Below are 27,781 nucleotides of genomic sequence, written 5' to 3' on the forward strand. Positions count from 1 at the left end.
AAAATTTGGCCTAACATGTCATTAAATCTAAACTAAGTTATTTAGGTACCCTTTATTCAAGGGCAAGTAAAGCAGGTTTTTTATTTTTAAATTTACTTTCGCTACTCAAACAAATTGAAAATGTAGTACCATGTAGTACCCTCCTAGTTCTGAAAGGCCTGAACAGAGAATGAGATGTTTGCCTCATTGAGATCACACTTCGGGCACACTCATTGGTGTGAAATTCACAGCAAGGCAGTCCCAAGGTGCCTTTAGCTCTCAGCCCCGTGCCAAGGGCTGTGTGCTGTTGGGCCGCTTTGATTTGCTCACACGAGCTGTGCGGCCTTTGCTCGGGTGCAGCAGTCTAACCTGCTGTGGGCAGCTTCAGTAATTTTTATGTCATCCCAGCCTAGGTTGTGTCTAGGCACGGACTCCGATGTTAACTATGTTAATGTGCACCCTCAATTAAAAAAAAAAAGTGCATAAACACGTAAGTATGGCAAAGTTACATCCGTGTGTGTAAGGAAAGCCTTAGGAGATGCCGCTACGACAGTGGTGGAGGTTACCACGCTGACTGCCACTTACCAGTGCCTGAGTGAAGGCTGCTTCATGCTGACCCAAGACAACCTTACACGCTTGTCCTGTAGCACAGGGCATGCCGCACAGGGGACGCCAAGTGCGCTTTAAGACTTTTCAGCAACAAATGCTAAACCTGTTTTAAGGTGCCGGCGGATCGGTGAACAGGGTATGCCGCTACCACGGCGTTAGCCCGCCGCCCTGGGCGCTTCCGCACCCTGCCAGGCAGCCGGCACACCTCAACCGCCAGACCTCAACGGCGGGGCTCCTCAAGAAAGCCGCTAGACCACGCCTCCCCACCCTCTAGGCCGGACCGCGAGCAGAGGGAACCCCCAGCCGGTGTGACTGCCTTTTGCTGCGGAGAACGGTCCACCCGATCACCGTCCTATTTACCGGCCGTCCCGCCTGCGCCTCAGAGAGGCAGCGCCACGCCCTTGTGGGCGGGCCCGGCCCTCTGGCCCCGCCCCGTCACGTGCAGGGAGGCGGACAGGGGCGGGCGTTCGTCTCCAAGGCTGGCTGCGGCCGCGCGTGGAGGCGGCCGCTTGCTGCTGCAGTCCTGCTGTCGCCGGAGCCGCAGGTCCCGGCTTCTCGCCCGCGTCTTCGCCCACAATATGCCTCCGTTGCCCTCGGGCTGCTCGCCATGCTGGGGACCTGCGGGCGCCTCTCCTCCCTGCGCCTGGGGCTGGCGGCCGCGATGCTGCTGCTGCTGCTGATGGGGCGGCCGCCCCCCGCCGATGCCGCAGCCACCGCCACCCGCCCGCAGCAGCAGCGGGCGGCGCTGCCGGGGGCCCCCTCTGCCGCGGCGGCGGCGGCCTCAGGTACCGATCCTCCTCTCCCGCCGCCGGGTGCATCTTTCCCCATTTCCCGCTTTCTGTGTGGAGATTTTTCTCTTACTCTTCCCCGGGGCCGCGTCGTCAGGGTCTCCCCGGGGCCGCGCCGTCGGGGTCTCCTCAGCCCAGCCGTGTCCCTCATTGTCCCTGTGCGGGCCCTGGCTGAAAGCCGCTGCTGCGTTGTCGCTGCTATTCCGCGGAACCGAGGTGTTGGGCTGCCGTGCGGGGGGAGGGCGACAATCCCGAAGCCAAAGCCCAGCCGCTGCCTTTCTACCGAAGCAGGTAGCGGGGCCGCGAAGAAGCAAGCGGGATCCATCTTTAATATAGCAGGATCTGCGTGCAGCAGTTGCACCGCCTCGCTGGCGTGGTGGAAAATATCACCCCGAAACCGCGTAGCTTGTTTCTGACCGAGCTTGGAGAAGCTCCCGCCAGGTGCCAGGCAAATGGTCGCGGGGGGACCGTGGCTCTCCGGATTTATATTTGCTGGCAGCGCTCGCCAGAGTCACTCTATGGGTGTTCGCATCTATATGTCTTAAATATATACGTAGGGGGTTGTGTTGGGGTTTTTTTATATCTGTTTATACCTATGTGAAAATAAATAAAACCAGGCTGATGCCGTGTTTCAGGTATTTTAAGCTTGTCGAATGAGTGCGGGCCTCTGCTGAGTGAGGAAATATGTCATGTATCCACCAGCTGAGAGAGTGTTTGTGTGTGTGAGAAGGGGCAAAAGTGCTTCTATCAGCATTAGGCCTTGGTGTTTGTTGCAGTCAGACGTGTGGTTACCCCTTTGTGGAACTGGGGAAAGTGATGAAGTGTTAATATATCATTTAGGTTTGGTTTCTTGTTTGGTTTTTTGTTTGGGTTTTTTTTTTTTCCCTTTTAATGTGTATATTCTGAAGCTTTAGTGGCTTAAATTAACGAGGAGCCTAGTATTTTTCTTGACATACTGCCTTTCACTAAAGAATTTGAAAATGGTTTCAAACATGAATTATTTAAGACCTTTTTGCACCAAGGCTCCATTTGGGCATATCTTTAGACCATATGTTACGTTTTCAATGTATATGCATGTTTCTATTTCCAGTGGACTTCAGGAAGGTATAAAATGTGCCTTGGTTTAGGCATATGGTTAATATTTTACTGAATTGAAGCCAATTTGCAAAGCTGTCGAAGCATGTGTGTTAATTAGGAAATAAAAGCAGAGGTCATGCATTATAGTCTTTACTTTTAACTTGAAGATGTACAGCAAGAAACTAGATTTGGTAGACTATGAACATGCTTTTAAATTTTCCTGATATGCTCTTAAAAGCCTTGATTTACTTATTGGTTTCTTTCCTGTGTGGGTTTGTGTTTATTTCTTGTTACTTCTAAAGGTTTAAACTATAGGGCCTTAGAGAAGGGTATTTGATAAACAGCTTTGTTCTTGTTTTTCCCTTTGAGCTGATGTTTTTTCATCATTTTGTTTCTTAATAAGCTGTTGGAAGAATATGCCATTAATCACCAGCAAACCCCACTTAAAAGGCATTGGCAGCATTTGTAACTTGTGCAGTGAACGTTGTTTCGCTCATTAAAAATTTAGTGGGGGGAAAAAAAGGATAGTTTTTGTAATTCAATGATCCTCTTTGGTTTCAAGTATTGATTTTTTTTTTTTTTTCCCCAAAAGCTCTATTACCTTATTGCCTTCAACCCTGGCCAAAATCTTTGGCACCAATTTGCTACCGATTTGCTGTTGTTGCTGTTGCTGACCCACGTGCCTAGTTGCTGTTGCTTCTTATTTGCTTATTTTGCTTCATAGGCTCTGAAATATGAGAGTCCTGAAGGTGTTTTACAGTGTACAGCTTTCATGATCAATCCCAGATTATCACTGTTAAAAATTTATAATTTGAGCTGATCGTCAGCATCTCTTTGTTATGTTTACATACAGTTTTTTCACCCGCTACCTGGCTTTCTAAGCTATCCTGACCTTTTTTTCTTTCATTAAAAAAAAGGTGTCAATTGCAATTAGTTTATTTAAAAGATAAACTAACACTGCTTTGAAACTCTCATCATTCTGCTTTCTTAAAGTGCTAAGCATCTTTGTTTTTTGTGATATTTCCATTCAGTAAAGCATGCAAGAAATTTTTGTTATATCACTGTTTTGCACATTTTTTAAAAAAAGAAGAGCCTGATTCCACGTACGTATTTATCACATGCTAATGTCTTTTTCTGTGAAACGGTCTTTTGATGTCTTACATGAAAAAGGTAGGCAGGATAAATGGCTGTTGTCTTTCCAGCAGAAGACTGGCAGCTGAGTAATCCCGAAGGGGAATACCCTGAAGAGGCCACTCCTGCAGCAGCTGCAGGTCCTATGCTGAGAACTGCAGTGGCTTCTGAAAGTGAGGCAGCAGCTGGCTGAATTTGGATTTTTCCTATGTGTTTGTGACCCCAGTGAAGCTAGAATCAAGGAGCCTTGTCTTCCTAAAATGAGAAAGGTCCAGAGCTCAGGATGGAGTTCACAACCTTTTCTTGTTTGATGTTCCTGTATCGATGTCCCTGTTCTGTCCAAGCTAATTACACAGTTTTACAGATCAATTCCCTCCTGGATTAACAGACTTCTGCTAGTGTAATTATTATGCTGTCTAAGAAGAGATGCTAAAGTCAGCACAGCTGTGTACAAAGGTTTGGGGTCCAGACTCTACTGCTGACACTGAAATTTAGCAGTGAGAATGTGGTTGTATGTCGGGACTAAGGTTTTTTTGTTCAGCTACTCTTTCCCTCCACCCACCCCTATAAAAACAGCAACAGACCTTCCACTGCCAAAAGCAACAAGTAAATTCTAAAGACAAGTCAGACAAGATACGTATGTACTAGAGGGAATGATGTTCACAGAGTTGTTCTGACTCATGTTACCTAATGGATGTAGTTATTCCAAATTTTAGTGGGGGAAAGAATTAATATTTGGGAATGGACCTCTCAGGTTCTCCGCTTCATCAGTCACCATGTTAACTGTTCTTGGTCCCTTGTTATTCATAGCGAGATTGTTTCCATCTTTTGTGTAGTAGTTCAGAAATCTGGACTCTGATGTACAGAGGCAATTGGAGAGGAGTCTCTGGGAGCTTTGAATACTCATCATTAAGGTCAGGGGACTCGAGCATGGAATTCAGTAAACTGTAGTCCTGGATTTGATCCAGGCAAATATGTTTTTGTTTTCCTTGTTCCTTTTTGATTGTGCTTATTGAGATGCATTCTTTACAGGAGGTACTGGTTGTGGGTTTTTTAATGCTCATGATATTTGGGACATTCTGTTTGCGGTGCATTGTTACTTTCTTCATAATACAGATACCATGCAATAAACAGAGCAGAGACCATTAGTTGAATAAGTGATACTTGCATCAGTTCCATGGCAGAACTGACATGTACTGAATGGAAATGAAGCTGTCAGAATTTCATATAGGCAGTACATAAGGTGATGTACGCCATCTTGGAATTTTTTTCATTTTGAGAACTTACATTTGACCTGAAGTATGTTCTAAAACAGATGTTATTTCTTCTAGTTTGTCATAACTGCATATTCTATGCTGTGTGTAGTCTCTGTACCTTTTGTAATCTCAGCCTAAGAGAAGATTTGCCATGATGTTTGTTACAGAGCAATACCCATTGACCTTGCATTCCAGAATTCAGGCAAAAAGAAATTTATTTTGCTTGTTTGGTTTTTTTTAGGCAGGTGGGTCTTCATATGATGGGAAGATGAGCATGATTTTTGTAGGGTGGAATTAAAAGGCGGTAGCTGCTAATAGTGATTTGGAACCAAGGAGAGATCTGGAATTGCTGTATGTATTTATGCAGCTAGTTCTGTTGAGACTGACATGTTTGTTGCTTGATAGAACAACCTGTATGGTTCACTGTCTCTAAAGTCACTGGATAGGGCATTAGTATGGCAGCAATAAATCCAGTTCTGTTTCAGAGCTTCTCTTGCAGCCACAGACCCCCAAGAAGATGAGTGAGGAGTTAAAAGCTGTGTGATTTAGTCTAGGTGACTCTGCTCTGGCAGGGGGGTTGGACTAGATGATCTTGAAAGGTCCCTTCCAACTGCTAACGATTCTGTGAAAAGCTGCATAGGAGATTGTGTGGCATTCCTACAAAGAAGGAAATTGAGTAGTTTTCATGACTGACTGATTATGTAGGATACAGTTCCTGCTCAAAAAGTCAGGGCTGACTAATGAGTGACTTCTGAACAGCTCTGGGTTAACTGTTTTATACAACCAGCAACACAACCTTCTTATCCAGTAGGTACTGTAAATTGTCAAAGCTTATGGGTTAAATTGTAGTAATTGTGTTCTATTTGGACATGGAGGAAATGGTTTGCCGTCTTTAAGACTTATGATTTTTATCTTTTTCTAAAAGATATCAGATGTAGCTGTTGGAAATGTGTGATTTTTTTATATGAAGAACATTAGTGAGCCTTTGGAAATGTTTTTTAATCTGGTGAAAAATAGATCTTTCATTAGGAAATAGGATTTTAAATCTATTGCATGCACGACTGAGCAAAATGGTTTCATATGAGCAACTAACTCCACCTATGGAAATTACCTCAGAACACCTCCTTTGAATTGCTGGTCAGTTTACTTTGCATTCTCAGCCTTTGGTATTTGCAGTAATGGTTTATCAGCCAGGTGGGCAAGAAGAGAAAGAAAGGCTTAGACTTGTCCTGCTTTATTGGAGATGATGTTCTTAAGTTACTTAGCTTCCTGTGCAGATATAAAGCTTAGTAGTGCAACAAAATATCAGGAAGGGCATTCAGACACTCCCAGTCTGAGACAGAAATGAGTAACAGAAAAGAAATATTCCCAGGTGATTTCGTTTATGTGTTCATGTCTTTAATGATTTAGATTTCATTGTTGCAAACACAAGAAAAAGAGAAGTTTGGGTTTTTCCATGGTACAGCACAAATGACCAAAATCCACACTCTTAACTTCTGGCAAGAGAAGCAATACAAACAAAAAGGTACTGAGGGGGTCTGAGGAGGCAGCCAGTTCCCCCAGGTTGAAAGTTTGCTTTTATTGAAGCTTGTAGTAAGTATATCTTGTAGCATCTTGCACTCTGCTCCAGTAAACTTGATTTTGAGGAACTTGTATTGATGATGTTGTTTCAGCATAATGTGCAGAGAGACGAGGGCATGAATGTGGTTTAGCCTTAGCAGACATGGGACCTGCAGTTACAGGGTAAGGACAAGTGGCAGGAAGCCACTTCAATGACAGCAGGAAGCTACCTATTGCAAGGTGGTAGTTTTTGCAGTTCTTACTTGTTTTGTGATGTGTCATTTCTTCTTGTCAATCTGTTGGCAGACCATATGTCATCAAAGGCCAATTGAAATGTAAAAGCATTCAAGAGGTTTGCTGTCAGGCTGAGAAAAAGGCAGCTTCAGAATTTGGAATGCAATTGCTATCTGGGTCACTGGGGATCTACAGCATGCTTTCTGTGAACTAGCTCAGTAGATGAAGTCTTTGAAGGCAGAGGCAAAGATCTGAGAGGAAAGCTTATTCAGAATAAATTCAACTTTCAGCATGTCAGACTTAGAGAAATAGTGCAGGTTACTTTGTTGTCTTGTAAGTTGCATATTTTTGTTTGCTGTATCTTTCTATAATGAATGGGGGTTTGAGATGGCAATGTGGCAGAGCAGATGAGTCCTCTGAATTACTCCTGATAATGTGCTTGATTCCCAACTCTTAGACCTAACTATCTGATGTGCTGTAACAGCACCCAGATCCCTTGATCAGGAATTTCCCGTACACCATAGGGGTAATCATACTCTTGAATAACACTTGTGTTCTGCATAGCTGAAACTAGCAGATCTATCTCCTGCTACCTAATCCTAGCTTGCCAGAGGTGTTCCAGCACACCTGTGGTGTGCTCCCAAACTGCTGTCTTGCACACAAGAAGCTGCCTTCAACAGGCTGCAAAGCCACCATTGCATTTTTTGCTTTGCTTTTCTGGCACTAGTTGTAGAGAAAACATGAGGTTTGAAAGCAATTTCCATGCTCACACACGCTTGAGGGGAGGGTATGAGTGTGCACAGCCTTACAGTTAGCAGCAGTATGAAAGTGCATTTGCTGAAACAACCCGTACTAGGGAATTTAAGATTAGAAAGATCAAGAGAATAATTTGGACCAGCTGCCATAACTTTTTAGGTAATTCTGCTTGCCCTCTGACTGTAAGCATATTATACATTCTTGTATAACAAAATACTGACAGGTCTGCAGTTAATGGTACATGCATGGCATGACCCTGATGATGTCTGTTCTTGTCTGATGTAGCTCCTGGGAGCCATCCTGTGTGACCTGCTGGGACTGACAGGGTTATGTTCCTTCCAGTCTGTACATGCATAAGCCCCCTAAGGCTCACCATGTGCAGGCATGAATCCTGTCTGGCCCCCATGCTATCCTTAGTCCTTCCCCCTCAATTTCTTGTCCTTCTTTCTCTTCCCTGGGGCTGTGATTATGCTTTATCATGTGGGCTCAAAGAGAGTCACTCCCAACTGAAAGACATAAGTCAGACTTCACGGTTACCTTTTTCAATGTGAAAATGAGACAGGTGAAGGAGATGGGTTAAAGAGTCAGATCCCCTGCTAGTTTTCCACATGACCCTTCTCACTTCAGCATCCTGTGGTTGCTGTTGATGGTACTGGGTACCTAGGGTAGAGCAGTCTTTGCAAGAAAAGAGACAAGAGGTGGCCTCTCTTTGAGATCATGTGGAAATAAATTGTGACTCTTGGTGGGTTAGAGACCAGACAAATTTTTGTCTCTCTGCCTTCTGTTTTCCCTTGTTCCATTTTGAAAAAAATGATAGTTTTGGTGTGGCTCTTACTTGAACTGCTGGCAGCAGGCTAAGGTGCAAATGATTGCCAAAGAGCTGTTGTGGGGAGGGGGTTTTTTGTGTTAAACATGATGCCGTGGCTACAGGGTATGAGTGCGAGGCATGTGGTCAGCAATGTGCATTGCAAGGTCATGAAGCAGCAAAACACAGAGTATCTCAGAAACGCTTCAACATGTCCCCAGCATACTGTTGTTGAAATGCATTATTGATGTGACCACTGCACCCCAAAAGTGCTCTAAGGTCTGTAGAGTGTTGTTCGATTAATGAGTGCTTTAGCCTGTATGGCTCAGTGTCTGCTTGAGTGCTTTTACTCAACACAGTGCAGTTACAGCCAAATAAACAGGAGCACTGACATGTTATACATTTCATTTTGGAGGAAGTATTTGAATCTAGGTTGGTTGGGGGTTTTCTTAATTTCTTGATGGCCATTAATAGTTCATTTGCTGCTTCTGAAATGATTTCCTCTGGTTGACATATCTTTATTTCTTTCTTTATTATCAGTCTTTTACCTGTATTCATCATCAGAGTTTTTGCCTTGGAGTGTATGTGTAGCGTTCAGGTGTCGTATTGGATATTTAGTTGCAACTCTCAGTAGCATTTTAATTAGTCAAACTGATTTCACTTTTAAAATCATCAACTTTCGTATTTTTGTTGCCTGCAAGTGTTATCAAATATGACAAGGTAAGATGAAGTACATCTTTTCATCCCATTTACTTAATAAAGCGTAGAATTTGTATCAGGTTGTGAGCCCCAAATTATTGTGGGATGTTGTACTCGTATGAAAATATACATCCAGATTTGCCAAGTGTATCAAAATGAGCAGCCAAAATTAACCACAACTAACTAATGAGGTAGGTTGTTATTCATAGGGTTTACTTTCAATGTGTTCTGTGATGGAAATGTAACTATGAGGATCTGGAATTGTGGAGATATTCACACTGAAGTGGGTATCAGGAGCGCTCTAGTTGGATATGCTTAAAGTAGGGTTGAGAGGGAATTCACACGTGGGAGCTCTTTCTTGTCAGACCTTGAAAAACTCAAGGAATGAAGAACTTCTCTGGACAGCCTATTCCAATCATTGCTTATCCACAGAGGAAAAGCAAATTTTCTTCATGTCCAGTCAGATCCTTCCCTGCAATATATGACAGTTGCCTTTTGTTACACACCCATTCATCTTGGCAGATAACTTGGCTTTGTCTTCTTGTGAAATCATGTGGTTTTACCCCCATATATATGAACAGCCGGAAGGAGGATCCAGGGAACTACAGGCCTGTCAGCCTGACCTCAGTCGCGGGGAAGATCATTGAGAGGGTCATCTTGGGAGCTATCATGCAGCACATGCGTGATGGCCAGGGGATCAGGCCTAGTCAACATGGGTTTACAAAAGGTAGATCCTGTCAAACTAACCTGGTCACCTTCTATGACAAGGTGACCTGCTTAATGGACAAGGGGAAAGCTGTGGATGTGGTCTACCTGGACTTCAGTAAAGTCTTTGACACGGTTTCTCACAGCATTCTGACTGAGAAACTGGCTGCCACTGGCCTGACAGGTGGACCCTCAGCTGGTTACAAACTGGCTGGATGGACAGGTCCAAAGGGTGGTGGTGAATGGAACCAAATCCAGCTGGAGGCCGGTCACAAGTGGCGTCCCCCAGGGCTCAGTCCTGGGTCCAGTCTTATTCAACATCTTTATCAGTGACCTTGATGAAGGGATTGAATGCTCCCTCAGTAAGTTTGCAGATGACACTAAACTAGGAGGAAGTGGTGATCTGCCTGAGGGTAGGGAGGCTCTTCAGAGGGATCTGAACAAACTGGACCGATGGGCTGAGACCAACAGGATGAAGTTTAACATGGCCAAGTGTAGAGTGCTGCACATGGGACATAACAACCCCATGCAGCGCTACAGGCCTGGGGGAGACTGGCTGGAGAGCTGTCAGGAAGAGAAGGACCTGTGGGTGTTGGTTGGCTGCAGGCTGAACATGAGCCAGCAGTGTGCCCGGGCAGCCAAGAAGGCCAATGGCATCTTGGCTTGTATCAAAAACAGTGTGGCCAGTAGGTCTAGGGAGGTAATTGTGCCTCTGTCCTTGGTGTTGGTAAGGCCACACCTTGAGGACTGTGTGCAGTTCTGGACTCCCCACCATAAAAAGGACATTGAGGTCCTTGAGCAAGTGCAGAGAAGGGCAACCAGGCTGGGGAAGGGGCTGGAGGGAAAATCCTATGAGGAGCAGCTGAGGGAGCTGGGGCTGTTTAGCCTGGAGAAGAGGAGGCTGAGGGGAGACTTTATCACCACCTACAACTACCTGAAGGGAGGTTGTAGAGAGGTGGGCGATGGTCTCTTCAGCCAGATGACAGGAGATAGAACAAGGGGAAATGGCATGAAGCTGTGCCAGGGCAGGTTTAGATTTGATATTAGAAAAAAATTTTTACTGAAAGAGTTGTCAGGGCCTGGAACAGGCTGCCCAGGGAGGTGGTTGACTCACCTTCCCTGGATGTGTTCAAAAAAAGGGTAGATGAGGTACTTAGGGATATGGTTTAGCATAGGATGGGAATGGTTGGACTTAATGATCTTCAAAGGTCTCTTCCAACCTTGTAATTCTGTGATTCTGTATTGGAAGGCTGTAGTTAAGGTCTTTGTTTTGAAAGGTTAAACCAGGCATGCTTTTTTTTCTGTGGGCCCAAAACTGAATGCATTTTCCAGATGCAGCCTAGCAAGTGCTAAATTAAAGGGATCAATTACTTCTCTTGCTCTGTTTACTTCTGTTGATGCAGTGTGGTATGCTGTTGGCCTTCATTGCTTCCAGAGTACATCCTGACATGTTTAGCATATTTGTCACCAGGACTCCCTGATGTCTCTCATGGGTACTGTTGGAAGAGGTGAGATGCATCACTTCCTATTTGTCCCTGCAGAATTCTGTGCAGTTGTTGGTCAAGGTCCCTTGGAGCATATTGACTGCAACTTCACTCATTACCACCTGTAGATTTTGAGGGTACGTTTTGTACCCTCCTCAAATCACTGACTTGGACTTGTATGTGACTATGGGGTGTTTCATCTGCCAATATTTCTCTTGGAACTTGTGCATTTCATTTTGGGTAGATAATTTTCTCTAATGCCCATGCAGTAGAAGAAAGTGGAATTGTGTCCTCTGCTGTCAACTTGGTGCTGGTTTACAAATACAATATGTACAGTGAGCTTATTCTCAAATAGACACTAGTTTGTAGCATGGGCCTTCTGGTATGAAATCTGACAAGACACCAAATTTATTTACTGCTAAGGACTCTATACAGGCAAGGCTCCCAAATGAAACTGATTGGAACATTCTTGTGTAAGTTATTTTATGTAAGGTAGCAAATCTGGTTGATAATTTCTCTGCTAATATAAGCTAAAGTAGACAAAAGGCCAGTGATGTCAAGGTATTTGAAAATATAGGACACTTTGCTGGAATGAGTAAAGATGTGTTTTCCCCCTCTGAGTGTAACAGACACTAATAGAATTATAAGCTTTTTCAGGTCACCATGGAAAATATTTTTCCTCCAGTCTGAAGCCTTTCATTAAGTGACTGAACAGGAGAAATGAGTAGTTTGATGTTAGATAAGTGGAGGACATCAATGGAGCATGTGTTTGGAACAGCAGAAGCTGTTAATAACATGGATTATGCCTTGTGATGGATATCACAAGTTTATTTCATTGTTTGTGAGAGCAAGAGGGAATTTTCTGGTCTGAAAGAGAGATTTTCTTTGGATTATGGACCACTGATGCTGAGAAAATCCTCTAATTGAAGCTGACTGGAATAGAGACCCAGTAAAACACTTGTGAGATACTGCATAGTTTTGGTGCAGGGCTGGGCAAAAGAATCTGTCACGGCTGTTTGACTCTTAATTAGTCCTCAGGTTCCTTTTCCTTTCCCCTCTGCCCTCTGTTTTTTGTTGGGGTTTTTTTATTTTTTCTTTCCTCTCCTAAGCCTTTATACTAGAGCCTCTAGCTTTATACTAGATTCGAAGGATGAAGGGGTGAAATTCAATGAGATAGAGAATGGCTTGGGATGTTGAAATTCTACAAGATTGTAGGGAAATACCTCTAAAGTGTCCCATCGGAACTTCAGGGGACTCCTCAGACGAGTATTGCTGACCCCCTTCTGGAACCTTCTAATGTCCCTCTAGGAGGCAGTGGGGGAAAACTTCAGATTCCTCCCAGAGGTTTGAGGAAGGGCTCCTCAGAAAAGGTATTGAGTCAGAAAGCCCAGCTGAAGTGTCTACACAAACGCACGCAGCATGGGTAATAAGCAGGAGGAATTGGAAACAGTGATGTCACTGGAAAATTATGATCTAGTTGCAATCATGGAAACATGGCAGGATGTTTCCCATAGCTGGAATACCCCTGTAGAAGGGTATCACCTTTTTAGAAGGGATAGGCTAGGTAGGAAGGGTGGGGGAGTTGCCCTCTATGTTAAAAAGTGGATAGACTGTGAGGAGCTCTCTCTGAGAAGTGGTCAGGAGCAGGTTGAAAGCCTGTGGGTCAGAATTAGGGATGGGGCTAATAAAGGACAGCTGGTGATAGGGGTCTACTACAGACCACCTGATCAAAGAGAGATGACTGATGAGGCTTTCCTCCTTCAGCTGCAGGAGGTATCCTGGTCACAGGCACTCATCCTGATGGGGGACTTTAACCACCTGGATATCTGCTGGGAATACCACACAGCAAGCTGCAAGAGATACAGGAGACTCCTGGAGTCTATAGATGACAACTTTCTGGTTCAGGTTTTGGACAGACCAACCAGAGGCGATGCATTGCTGGACCTGGTGCTCACCAATGTGCGGGAGATCATTAAAGGTGTTAAGGTTGGAGACAGCTTGGGTGGCAGTGATCCTAGCTGAGCTTGCAATCTCAAGGAATGTGGGCCTGGAAAAGAGTAGGATTGGCACCCTGAACTTCAGGAGAGCAAACTTTAGGCTGTTTAAGGACTTGTTGGCCAAGATCTCCTGGGAGGTGGTTCTTAGAGACAGAAATATTGAGCGAAGTTGGCTACTCTTTAAGGATGCCTTTCTGAGAGCTCAAGGGCTCTCTGTCCCTCTGAATAAGAAAGTGGGCAGGAGGAGTAGGAGACCAGCATGGCTAAGCAGGGACCTGCTGGCTCAACTGAGGGAAAAGAAAGGCAAATAGAGGCTCTGGAAACAAGGATATGTTGGCTGGAAAGAATACATGGATGCTGTTTGGACTTGCAGGGATGGGATCAGGAAAGCCAAGGTGCAGATGGAACTGAACTTGGTGAGGAACAATAAAAACAACAGGAAGGGATTTTACAGGTACATTGGCCAGAAGAGACAGGCCAAAGAGAACGCACCTGCTTTGTTAAATGAGAATGGAGAATTGGCTGCAACTGTGTCACAGTTTTGTGTAGCTGGGTGCTGAGAGAGAGACTGGGGGCTGCAGAAAATGGCTGCTGGAATGCTCTGCCGGGCCCCAAAAATGTAAACAACAGGCAATTCAAGGCCAAAGTCGCTCTGACCGGGTTTGAGCCAATCAGAGATGGACTCATAGTGTCTCTGAGAATCACATATAGGAGAAAACAACCCAGAAGCAGCTGCGTTTTCTCGCCAGAGAAGGGAATGAGAAGATGTAATGAGCTGTGCAGACACCAAGGTTGGGAAAGGGCAGGGGAGGAGGCGCCCCAGGTGCCAGAGAGAAAGATGCCCCTGCAGCCCATGGAGAAACCCATGGAAAAGACCGAGACCCTACCTGCAGCCCATAGAGGGGCTCCACACTGGATGGAGCAGGTGGAGACATAGAGAAGATGCGGTGACCCTACAATGGAACAAGCCCCTGCCAGCACTTGAAGCCATGAGGAGAATCAGAAACACGGGTGTTCAAGGCCGGGTTGGATGGGGCCTTGGGCAACTTTGTGTAGATCCAGGCTGGAGGTTGGTGTCCCTGCCTGTGGCAGGGGGTTTGTAGCTCTATGATCCTTGGGATCCCTTCCAACCTATGCCATTCTATGATTCTAAGCATAGCCTGGAAAACCCATGCCTTCACAATTCTTGTCCTGGTTTCCTCTATGCTTCACAGAACAGATTGTCTCAGAAATACTCAAGTGGATTTGTTTTCCCCTAGTCCACTTGACACAATGTCAGAATGAATCTGAATATTTAGGGGGAAGAAACAGTGTTTACTGTCCCATTTTGAGTCTTTGTGTCAATTTCCATCATCCTAGAAAGGTTTCCATGGTGCTGAATTGTTTTCCAATTATTCCCTATAGGAATTTGGCCACTTGCTGTGAAGAGCGAACTTGTGTGTTTGTGCTGGGGACACAGTTGGGGGTAGTTAATTGCATGTTTGTCTCTAACGACTGTCTTTTAGCTGGATTCTAGAGCACTTTAACCTGTGCTGACCTCTAGAGTGAAATGGTGATTCAAAGTAGTGATGACTGAATCATGAATATATTCAGTATTGCCATTTACCTTGACAGCATCTATGTGTACAGAAGAGTTATGCATTTGTGAGGTCAGTCTTGATTCTATTGTTTTGCTTTATCCTGTGACCTGATTTGACAGTTTTTTTTTCTCTTAAAACTCTGTGGAATTTTAGTTAAATTTAGTAGTATTTATTGTTTTGTGACTTCTGATATTCCCCTTTGTGAAACTCAAACTAATATATGAAAGAGATAGTAGCTTGTTGGATGTTCTTGTTTTGTTGCTGCAGTACAGATTTTCAATACACAATTTTCTTTAGATACTTTGGCTCTCATGCATGATAGACTGATACAGGCAGTCATTTTTAAAAATGAACAAAAAGCATTGCAGGTTTAATATTAGCCAGTGAGTAAACGGAGTTGAAAAAAGAAATCTTAAATGCCTGGGCAAAGGTGTTATATTTTGTAAGCTTCAGGAGTTCCATTACTGGTGTTTAATTTCCTGTATAAATCACTTCCACTTGCCGATTTATCTTAATTTGATATGTAAGTTTTATTTAAGATTTTTGATCCTGTAGTATTAATAATTTATCTAAGATTGCAGAAGATGATATTTAAAATAAATGAGTCCTAAATGAGTGAAGCTGTGCAGACAGCAACATTTCGTCTGCTGCATACCTCTGTTGGCCCAGGAAGGTGAATTTCTTAGCTTCCAGCTTCCATAGTAACCAAAATTCTGAGAAGCAGGCTGGCTGATACAAAACAGCAGCAAATAAAAATGCTAAGTTGCTATGGTAATATTAATTGTCATAGCTTCACTAGTAGGTGTCAGTTTTGAGTTCTCTTTAAATTTCTAATATTTATGCCAATATACTGGCACAATAAAAGATGTGAAATGAAATTCTGTAGTGAAAAGTCTGGTTTATTTTGTCCTGTGAGTTTCCTGTGTCTTGGATGGTGAAGCATACTGATTTTAGTAGTAAGTTGAATGAAGAAGGCATTTAACTGTGAGTAAACATCATGCAGCTACTTACCAAATGAGTACCTTGCAGCAGTACGAGATGCATTTGGGAGTATTCAGCTGGATTTTTTTTTTATGACCTCGTAGTATTAAACAAGTACAGGAAAAAATTCTTGTCTACATTTCATAGGTTCTTTTGTGTCTAAATTTCATAGCTCTTGCTCAAGTTGCCTATCAAAATACTGAAAGGGGAATGCTTGTTTTCTTTATATTGTATTTTATATATTTTGCTGTATGCACTTGAAAGTGTTTGGGAGTGTATTCCCACTGGATAGGTGAGTTGTTAGCAGCATTATGGATTAGCCTGATGACACTTCTGTGTAGTTCTTATGAGCATAATCATTCCAGGAATGTGCTTATTGATTATGTAGTAGTAATCATGAAAGATACAGCATATAATGATTTGTTTTGTTTTATTGATTTTGTAGGACCTTAATTTCATCAGTATTTGATCCATGTCAACATTTGTGGAATGGATGTCATGTTTACTTGGTTTCTTCATGCGTCTGGTCTGAGATCATGGTTGAAAGTGTAGCCACTTAAAATGGTGTTACTCAGTTGCAGGTTTTATAAGGGGGTTGGTTTGTTACTTCTATTTAAATAAAACTCATTAAATCAATCCTCTCTTATATACAATGAATCTTAAAATTGGAAAAGCTGAAGTTACTTGTGCAGTAGTATGGACTTTGAAATCCAATGCTATCCATAGCATAAAATAATTATAAGCATCAAAAGTTAGCGTATTTGTAAATTGTGGCAATTTTAAAATTTTTTTAAAATAGTAACTCAAGCTGCAGTCTGTATGTGAACAAGTGTGTCATGGAAGTAGATAGCTGGAATGCTTTGTAATGGCTGTTTGAAAAATACTAGGAATTTCTAAACACTCTCACTTCTCTGAAGGATTAGCTCATGCTAGGCAAGTACATCTGCTGTCAAAATGTGATAGCTGCAGTGTGCCAGTCTTGAATGTTGGCTTTATCAAGTTGTGATTAAATTTAATCTTTCTTTCAACATCTTTCTCAATTTGGAGAAACCAATTCCAAAAGTTGTGGGGAAATCAGTTTATTGATTTATGCTGACCTAGTAACTATTTATTACTTTGAAATTATTTGAATGTCTAACTAATAATGGCGCATACATATAAACTACTATTTGAGGGCAAGATTTCTCTTAAAGCTATGAAATTTTATTTAACTTCCCTCTTTTTTAAAAAAACACAAATCTCCTTTTACTCTGCTTATTTGCTTAAGATTTCTCTTTACATATTTGCACACTTTTACATACAAATATAAAGCCATACAAATGTTTGTATTAAACAAAAGTTGTTGTCAGTAAATAAATTCAGTGAACAACATTTTTTCTAAAAGCATCAGTAAAAAAATTCAGTGTTAATTCTATGACAAGAAATAGTGCTAAGTCTATAAATATTTTTGCTGGGGGAAAAAAAAAAACCTAGACTGTATGACTGAGAAAAAGAGTCTATTTCTATAGTAGTGTGATCTTTCTTTTTTACTTTTCTTCTCTTTGCTACAGAAATCTTTTAGAAGGAAAAGAGGCCTTGTTCTTATCTGTAAAATATAAAGCATTTTTTCCAGTATTGCAGTAGCTGTGTATCATAGTGTGTGATAGGGTTTTATTATAATGTGAAACTGGCCATTGGGTCTGTTTTGAAATGAATGAGTAATTAGTCTTTGACCCACTAATTTACTTAGAATCTTGACATTTGCTCTGGATGATGTGCTAACTTGCCATGGATGCCCAATGTAGTTTTTCAAGCTGCTGAATTTGTAGCCACCAGTGCACATCCTGATGGATTTGATTAAATGTGCTTCATCTTACATAATGTCTTAAGTTCATGAAACTTACCCAAAACCCTCATCTTTTAGAAAAATATTCCATGGCCTTGTCATCACAGAAATAACTCCAGGATGGAATGAAGGCTGGGAGGATGGAGATGAGGCGTGCTGAGAAGAGATGGTGTGGAGGAGACATAGTAACTAGGAGGTTCCTTCAGAAAGTGATGAATGAGAAGAAAGAGATGATAGCAAGGATGAGGGGTTTTCATTTGAGAGGGCAGTAGATTGTTTGTTTTCTGTCTTTGCTACATTGCTACTTTGAGCGCTTAAATACAAACATATCTAGTTGTTTCAAGAGATGCAGTCTGGTTTTGATTTGGGGTATCCAGCATAGGATGTGAAATGTTTGCTGAGGTGCTGTTTTTGTTTAGTCACAGTAAGGTGGGAGGAAGGGCTGCCTGAAGCCTTTCCTGTGTGCTGGAATAAATGAGCTGGTAGTAAATAATTCCCACTTTATTTCTTACCATAGTACAGATACTTCAGGACTCTGTGGCCTGCAATGTGCCTCCCACAGCATATGCTACTGAAGTAAGATGCATTTCTCTGCATCTGTACTAATGCTTTGTTTGAAGCAAATGTAAAAGCAAATGTTTGAAAAATTCTTGAGTTAAAATATTTTTTTGCTAATTCCCTGAAAAAGCTCACCAGAGTAGCCTGAAGGGTGACAAAATCCTCTCTTGGGTTAGTGTGCTCACTTTTTTTTTTTTCTAGCTTCCAGCCAGTTCCAATTTCTTTTGCATGTGAAAAGCAGCTAGATTTCAATGACACTTTGCAGCTGGATTTGACTACATTGGGTTAAACTGTAAATTGAATGTAGCAGCATTTCTCTGTGTAAAAGGCACTGCTTCTCCCCTGTAGGATATAGGCTTAGCTCCTTCATAATTGGCATTTCGTTGATGGCTTCTATGGAAATTGGTTGACCAGAAATAGGGCAATATGAATACTGTGATGTCCTACTTTCCCAGACCTTGTTTTGCTTCTTTGTCCCTGGAAGTCGGTAATGTATTCTGTGCCACTGCAGGAATTTTTGCTGATTTTGTTCTTTTAAGTAGACCTTTTAATGTTCAATTTTGTATTAAAAATTGTAAGGGAGTACTAAACTACAGAGCCGTACTGCATAGATTATCTGGTGGTATTACCTCCACCGGCTTGGCTGCTTATATACAAATAGAGTGAATATTGATTAACTCAGGGCTCCGATTTAAATATTAATTTTTTTAAAGCATTTCTACATTGCCTAAAAGCAATTCTCTGTCAGTTTCTGTAGTTGAACATTATTAAAATGGCACTCCTGACATATGGCAGTAAGATACCAGCCTCTCATTTTTCCAAAGGGCATTTTGAGGTGCAGTCCCTACTTGCTTCAAAAATTGAGTCATCAGAGTAATCATCCTGCTGTTTTTGCTTAAAGATCAACCTAAACAAGGGCGAGTTTTAGCTGTTGCTTCAGTCTGGGTCTGTCTTTATGTAGCCATGTTCCTTACCCATCACTTGATGGTTATAGTTAGCTACGTGACTCCCTGCTAATTACATGAAAAGTTTTAACTGTCAGGGTGATTCTGAAGAGGAATGACACAACTTACAACCTTGTGCTAAGTGCAAGAATGAAACTGTGTCACCTAGTTGTCAGCTTAAAAGTCTACTCTCTTTTCAGCCAGGTAGAGTGATTATAATTGTTATCCTAAATTCTGTTTTGCTGTTATGTAAATCTAATGTTCTTTTTTTTCCAGAAAAGTCAATTTTTACAGCCTGTTACATATTTGCTGAATTACCTCAGACCTTTGGGGAGCTGTGTGATGTTCTTTGCTTCTCAGTTCAGTTACAATGCATTGAAAATAAAACATGTAGACTGTACCTGCAACTAATTCATATAGACAACATTAAAATTGCACAGGGCAAAACACTTGCAGTGTTTGTAGTTTTCTTGTGTCATTTTAGGGAGGGAAAAATAATTTTCTGCATTTATTTTATGCTGTGTTAAATCAGAGGAGCAGTATATGAATAGCATATAAACATCTTTATGAAGAATCACATAACTATATTTTTTAATAGTCTGTTACCAATTTGGAATATATACAATTATTTGTGTAGAGCTAGAAATGTCTCTTTATATGTACATACCCATCTGTATGTATGGTCTCTAAATGAGTGTGTGGAATGAGACAGCATAAAAGACTGATAGCTAGCACGTGAAGACAACGTTAGGATATAGTGGTTATAAATGAGATTTGCAGGGTATTTGATAGCTACAGGAGACATAATTGAAAACTGGTCAGAGATCTTATCCTGGTATGTGATGACAATTGTCAGAATATAGCCATGGAATAGTAATGAGAGTTTAGGGGTCACCTATTATGTCATTTTAATGCACTATATAAGGCAGAAGAGTTGGTACTGTGTCAATGCATTCTACATTAATAAAGAACAAAAGGGAACTGCAGACTAATGGTGTGCTGCGGTGAGGCGGTCTTGCTTCAGCATAAAATCATTCCAGTGTCAGTACCTGCCACAACTCACCATCATGTACGTGGATTTTTAATGAACTTTAAATGTATAATATGCTTTTACTTTTTATAGATATGCTGTTGTAGTTTGTCACTGGCATTACTATAATTTTAAGGAAAATTTAAGAAGTAATGATTGGGTATTTTTTGTTGGCAGGAGGATTGCTTTTATGTGACCATTTCTTACTAAAGCCTCATATCCACTGGCTGTGTAGATCATATATTTAATTTATTTTTTCCCCCCCAGTGGTGATATCCATTGGAAAACTGCATGTGTAGGTATACTGGAGATTCTTAGAAGGTGTGATTTCTTCTTTACAGACCAGTGCACCTTTCATGTCCCTAATTATATTAAGCCAAAATATATGGTGTTCTATGATTGTAAAAGATGGAAAAAATGGTTGCTCAGTCAGGTAAGACCAAGCAAATCACACAGCACATTTTATCTGTCTGGTTAGCTGGGAGCATGGTAATACAGTCTAGGTAGTTCCCATATAACATGTAAGCATGTGTCTCTTCTGGCATGGATGTAAACATCTCTACGCAAGGTTAAGAAAAGTCTCCTCCAAAGGAAGAAATTAATGAATAATTTAATTGTAGCTATTGCTCCCTCCACTCTAAGATAATTGCTTAATAGGTAGTTGTCTGTGTTTGAGAAGAGAAACTGCCTCCTTTGAGGTGTAGAACCTGTCTTGCTATAGGGCCTTGGTGATAAATAGGAAAAGGGTTGCACAATGTGTAGGAGTACTTCCAGGCAGTGGCCCGCACCGTGTGCATTGACTGCTACATCTTGTCGTTAATGACGTGTGTAGTTTGCAATATATTTGTGCCTGGAAAGTGTCTGGCATTGACCATATTCGTTAAAACTCACATCAATGTGGTAACTAGATGACTTGCTTAGCAGCAGATGAAGAATTAAGAACAAATTACATAGAGGTAATATAAAGAGAAGTGTTTTTGAGCTGTTATTTTTTGTACCCAGCTTGAAATTTCAGTTTTTTGGATGAATTTTGTGATTTTTCTGAATTGGGACAGTGATGCAGAGCCAAATTCCCAGCATTAAATGATGTTGCCTGAAGAAATGAGGTGGCTGTGACACTTGTCCAGTAGCTAAATGTGGTAGAAGGCCTTGTCTCCCTTTGTCTAGATAACCGCTGTTTGTATGAACATTTATCAGCAAATGTTTAAATGTCATGGAAGCTGGCATTTCCAGTGGACACGCCAACAGACAGATCTCTCTTTCTCTGAAGCAGCACAAATCAAATTAGCTAAGACTGAGTTCTTTCTTCTAATTGTGGGAGTTCTGTCAAATCTGTTTAATAGTGAGATATAGCTGACCCACTTCTGTTTGGCAAGTGTTAGTGACCAGAAAAAAGCCCAAGTTTCTTCTGTTTAATTTCTCAATTTTGGTTTTATTAAACAGTTAGCCAACAGTTCAATTTTGTGTCTGGGATGCTTTATAATACTTTTTATTGCGATTAGAAATTCCTCCTACAGTCTCCATATTTGATACTTAAAAGTGTTCTTGTGGACTTGTGCACTAAGATCTTCTATCTAAAGAAATAACAAACCCAAGATTTTTATTGCAAATTAGATGTCATGTGTTAATCTAACATTGTTAATAACTCAGTACCATTAAATACAGTAACAAATTTGCATGGCAAAAGCATGTGAGGAGGGTGGTTGGTTTGGGGAGGGAGTTGGTCAAGGGCTATCAAGTTTGGCAAGATACACATCAGTTATAGATGTTGAGCCACCACAGGAGGAAGGAGTGGGGGAGAAGGCTGTTTCACTTGGAATTCCAGCTCTCTTAGCTGGGATTTTTTACAAATTGTCACTTCACTAGCATTTGAGTTCAGAGGTATAATAAGCAATAGGAAGGGTTTTGGTTTTTTTTAATGGCCTTCCAAAGTCATGGCACACAATCTGTAAGTGACTTGTTGGCAGAGTATATTTTGGTTGGTGGTAGAAAATCCAAACGGTTTGCCTGTATGAATTACTTGCAGGAAGGGGAAGATTCCCAGCTGATTTGCATACTTTCTCTTGTCAGGAAGATTTTTGGTTAGCACAAAAGATAAGGCCAAAAGCCATGAGAGCTAGGGATCAAGTCTTCTTTGTCTTAATATTAGCGGGCGCGAAGTGACCATTTTTCACTTGAGTTAACTGCTTCTTACACATGACAGTAATATGAGGGTAATTACGCCTTCTGAGCTTGCCTTGCTTAAGACTGTGTCTGTTTTCACATGGAGCACTGTGTCTCAGTAACTCCCCGGGGTTTCAGACTGCATTTACAGTGGGGCTTCTCCACCTTTTCAACACCATTGCAGCCAGTGGATCAGTTCTGAATAATGCTGGGGCAATTTCTTCCGTAGGACAAAGTAATAATTGAAGTTGAGCATAGCTAAAAGCAGCCAGTGGTATTTGTCAGCTCCCTAGAAGAGACTCAAAATAGCATAGTTTTCTATGTAGTCTTTTTCCCCCAACCAAAAGCTTTAAAAAAAAAAAAAGGTGGATTTCAATATGACTGTAACTGAAGATGAGAGGAAGAAATATTTTTGCACAAAATATTTGAATTTATGAAAAGCTGGAAGAATGTAGTGATTCCCACACCTGTGTGTTTTCATTAGGCTTTCTGTTAGAAGGAAATGGAAAAATACAGATCAATAGTGTGAAATGATTGAAGGAAAGTATCTTTCTAAGTACATGCTACGGTTGTATTTCTTAACACTTATTTCAGCTTTTAATATGAGGCTTCCTTTTTCCTGATTTGATTCCAGCTCTTAAAATACTAGTTTCTCAGGCATTTGTGGTATTGGTTACTGCTGGCATGAGTTTGAATTTCTTATCTTGTGAAGTGGTATTTAAAAATATACTTCTGGCTTCCAAATGATTATGCGATCAGAATATTGCACAGTCTGATTTCCCAGTGTAATAGCCTTTTAAATAGTCATTGTCGAAGGGCAAATAATGTGTCTTCCAAGTTTTGGAAACCACTAGAATTATGCTAGCATATGTGTAACTGGATCACCCCCTTGAAGTTCAGTTTAATAGCTGTCAGTTGCTTGCATGACATTTCTAAAAAAATCATTATGTCCTTCAAAATCTGTCTAGCAACAGCAATTTTATCTTCCAAATACCACACATAAGAAAGATGACAGTGTCCTGAGATTGTGTGTTTTCTGTTTAATTAAGATCTTTTTTTCTTTTTTGAATGCATATATTAATTTGCACTAGGAGATGTAATACTATAGAGAATCAAACTGGCATGGCTGTGTACAATAAACTGCAATAAATTGTGGCAAATATAGTTTTGTTGTTTGTGGGCAGATCATTTTTTTGGTTGAATATATGGTATGCTCCCTGCATATAATAGATCTAAAGATATACTTCCTGCAGAGAGGCCTCGCTTGGATGTCTTCACTATATACTGTTATTTTTGATGGATTGCACTCAGCTTCTCAGGGCCTTTTTGTTTAAATCAAGGTCAGTGGTGGTAATCTCTTGGTGCCATGTCAATCTCAATTATAGAGGGGATGACATAATGAAATTGAACTATGGTTTTATGTAGAGAAATTTCAACCAAACTTAGCCTGACATTTGACCTAAATAAAAATGCATATTCATAATTAATGTATTGGAAAATATTTGGGTGTAAAGTAGTGCAGTGGTGTTAAATAGTAGTATGTCAGTAACCAAAATACTGTAAAAATTAAGTTATTAGAAACATTTTAAGGAGTGGTCCATAGATAATTTATGATACAACTTAATTTCACACTGGATATAACTTGCAGTTCTGACCGTGTTCATGTACTTGCTGTCTAGGAGACGATGCCGAAATAGTTTATTTACAATCAATTTGAGAGGCAAATTGAAGGTAATTCAGAGCATCATGTTCAAGCAGGCGTACTGTTTTCAACATTGTGCTCAGTCACCATAGTTGTGACCTCCGTTTTATGATTAGGTATCATAAAGGAATGTCAGGTCAACAGTAGACAAATACTATTTAGAAGTTGCAATACAGAGAATGGCAGACTAGATCAGAAGTATAAAGGAGGAGATGATTGGATTAAAACTGTCAGGGTGTCTGAATGCAGTTGATTATTTTATAAAATTTTTGCCCTTGTACAAATAAATTTGTTATCCTGCCACCTATAAACATTAGGGTCTCTGTTGTTAGAAGCTCAATATGCATTGTTAAATGTGTGGCCCAAGACAAGGGTAACACTTGGGTAACAAGACCAGCTGTAATATTGCTGTGGTATTGTTGAATACTTGCAAGGCACATTGAATCTCACATTATCACAGACAAGTTGGTCAAGATTAAAAAAGAAAGGGGAAAAAAGGGAGGAATTGCTTTGTCATTTTGGTTCTGTTTGTTTTTTTTTAACTGGTTAGGTATTTTCTGAGTTAAATGCCAAAAATTGCTTCTTACTATGCTTCATCTCAAGGTTTTTTGCTTCTTTCTTTTCTGTGGTATATAATTGCATGATTACTCCTCCCAGTGTCCATAGCCTACCTTCTGTTGAGGTGGGCACTCACGGTACGGTGGATGAATAGCTAAGGTGGAAACTCTAAAGCTTCTATACAAATTTAAGTTATGCTCCTTAGTTGTCATGTATTACAACTTTGGGTTTTTTTCTGTTAATAGGATCTGTTTTTACGCTAAAAGTTCAAGTAAATGACATCATCAGCCATCAGTACCTGCAACAAGCGGTTGTAGAAGTGTTTGTTAACTACACGAAGACAAATTCTACTTTTACTGGAAACAATGGAGCAGTATTAATAAAAGTTCCCTACAAATTAGGATTAAGCTTAACTATCGTATCATACAAGGATGGCTACTTGTTAACACCTTTGCCTTGGAAGATTGGGAGAATGCCAAGTACGTAAGCCTCTTACAGTCCTATTATTAAACTGTATCTGTCGGTAATTAAATTTCTATCTTCAGAGGTCTAGGTAGTTACTGTCAACTGAAAATGAGTGAAGTTAGTGAAGGGAGATGGTGCTTGTCAAGGCAGATTAAGGGTGAATGATCTATTAGACCTGTGAAACTTCTTACTCTAGTAATCAGAAAATAGCCCTTTTTCGCTCTAGGTTATATTGTGATACTGCAAGTGTATTCTGAGAAATAATTTTCCTAGACTTGGCTATGTGTTTGGACAAAAATCATGTTACCTTTAGTGATTCCTGGAGTGCCAAAGCTTTGAGTCATGTATAACAGGTATGACCTGGTGTTACAGCTTCCTTGCAAGGTTTCCTGTTCAACTGTCGCATGCTCTTAAAGTTGTGCTGATTTAATAAAAAAACCCTCAACAAAATGGTGGACTCTTAAGAATTCTAGCTACTTGTTTATCCATAGAATTCATCCAACATTAGCAAATGTACAATAGACGTCTTCCTGCCTAATCATTAAAATTTGTGCCCTGGTAAACAGAGGTATTTTATTTAGTCTTTGTATACTCTCTTTTTTCTCTTTTATCATTTCACTATTCCTTCAGAATTGGAGATCTTGCAGGATTGTTTTCAGTTGCACAGTGTAACATGTTGTTATTTTCCACAGTATACTCGTCTGTGACACTTTCATTATTCCCACAAAATCAAGCTAATATATGGCTGTTTGAAGAGACTGTCTTAATTACTGGAAAACTGTCTGGTAAGTTCAGTGATTGCAGACATAATCTAAACACTTCGTGAAAACTACCTGTATACCTACAAAATACCCTAAATGGGTTCACATTCTCATATAATACCTGTCTACTCAAAGACAGATTTTCAGTTAATTGTGTAACTCTCTGTATGTCTATGACAAGTGCTGGACTAGAAATACACACACTGCAGAGAAAATGGGTTAAAACAGGTTGTTGTGCTAAACAAATTTCTAAGCAATAACATAAACAGTGTTTACCCTTGCTAAGACAAAATATTACTTTTACAGATGCCAAATCTCAACCAAGTGTTCAGTTTCCAAAATTTTTGATCAAGCTTCCAACAAATCAGCATATTACAAATGTCACGGCCTATCTGACAGTGCCAGAGCAATTTTTGAAAGTGGACAGTTTTCTCTATACAACAGGAATTCTTTTAAATAAATCAGGTAAGTGTGTTCAAAGATTTTAAAGAAAAATCCTCATATTGTAATGCATCTGAGTATATGGTGTTTCAGGAAAACATATGCTTAAATTAAAAGGGCCTGCTTCTGTTGCATTAAGTCACAAAGCTTTGTTCCGCAGGAGTAAGCTGTAAGCACATCAGGGAAGTAGTTGATTTCACTCTATATCTTGTCCCATGTGGTATAAAGACTTGATGTTTTACTACACTAAAATAAACCTTCAGTCTGCTTTAAAAATAATTTTACTTTAATGTCTGTGTATGTATATATGAATGTGCATATCTATGTAAACATATATACATATAGGAGATTTTTGTACATATAAGTATATATACATATTTATCTAGCTCTACAAAGCACTGAAGTACAGTCGTGGAATTCTAATACACAATAACTGAGCACTTAAACTCCTTTCATTGGATCATGCTCAGGATTTCATTAGGATGTACAATTAGTTCAGTAAACACCTTATAAAATATGGTTATGACCAGAATCTAAACTAGCTGATCCCAAAGAAATCACTAAAACTGCAGCGGTTGACTTCAGCTGCACTTGCCTGCATTTTCACTAGCTCTAAGAGATTTATATCTAGCATAAACCATGTGTGGAAGGTTTAGTTAGGCTCATGGGTAGTTAATCTGCTTAAGTCTTGTTTGAAACTGAGTAGTCACTATATATACAGAGTGCAGGTGAAATAGCATTTTCTGTGCATCTGTTTTACTGGAGAAACATGAAGCGGTTTCTATGAGTCATCATAAATCTGCTCATAAGCAGCTGGATCTTTTAGTATTTGTCATTCTATCTATTTTTATTTGCATAAGTACAGTGATCTCTGGTAGATTGTACAATATGCAGCTATCTCTTTTGTTCCTTTCTGTTGATACCCAGCGAGCCTTAAGCCACATGAGGCTTTTCAATTCCCTGTAGTCCATGAGGAGGTTACTACATGGCTTATTTGAACTTGTCGTGCTTTCTTCTTTAATTATAATTTAATTAAAATCATCATATATATTGCTATCTCAACTTAACATACTTTAAAACCTGTCTTATCTGTATTGTATCTCTTTAAATTTAAAGCGTGAAAGAATAAGCCATGTTGCTCCCCTTTGAGTTTTCCTTTCAACCTGTCTGGCATGGGTTCTAAATTATTCATACACTCCTAAAGGAATATGCTTCCTTTTGGGCAGGTGGAAGCTAATTGATATTTGATGCACCAGGAGTTTTCTCACAGCCAGCTTCTAACAGCTTGCATAGATTTGACATTCTCCTGGTACTTACTAATTCTGTTTCGGTTTTCCTGTCATATTGTGGATTCTGAAGTCTTTGTAAATTAGTGTAAGGAAGACAAAGGAAACAAACTTTCAGGATGTATTGTAAAGCTTTGCATATGCAAAGTTTCCTTTCTAGGGCTTTGACAAGCCTCCTGATTAACCATTCAGTTAATTATAACTGCCAAATTAGGAAGTTAATTCTTGGTTAAGTGTATTAGGAAGACTGCTTGACTAAGGAGAAATGCAGCAGTCACATGCTTATGCCTTCAGTTTGATTCAATGGTATGCATATTGCAATTATACAAAAATATTATCTAAATTTCACATAGGTTAGCTATCTAGAAGTCAAATTACCTGAGGGTAAAAACCTTTCTTCCCACACC

The 27,781-nt window shown here is 40.5% G+C and overlaps 1 protein-coding gene across 1 annotated transcript in view; it reads left to right on the forward strand.

Annotated features, from left to right (window-relative positions):
- Positions 1-1,195: 1,195 nt before the first annotated feature.
- Positions 1,196-27,781, forward strand: part of FAM171B (family with sequence similarity 171 member B) — a gene marked incomplete at both ends in the record, with an annotated part of 32,986 nt that continues 6,400 nt past the window's right edge. The window contains 4 exons of the mRNA XM_084265098.1: positions 1,196-1,373; positions 24,667-24,900; positions 25,579-25,671; positions 25,954-26,112. Of these exons, the coding sequence (XP_084121224.1) occupies positions 1,196-1,373; positions 24,667-24,900; positions 25,579-25,671; positions 25,954-26,112 (664 nt within the window). The remainder of the gene's footprint in view (positions 1,374-24,666; positions 24,901-25,578; positions 25,672-25,953; positions 26,113-27,781) is intronic.

This window comes from Gallinula chloropus (assembly GCF_964237585.1).
Source record: "Gallinula chloropus genome assembly, chromosome: 5".
In the NCBI taxonomy this organism is placed as follows: Eukaryota; Metazoa; Chordata; class Aves; order Gruiformes; family Rallidae; genus Gallinula; species Gallinula chloropus.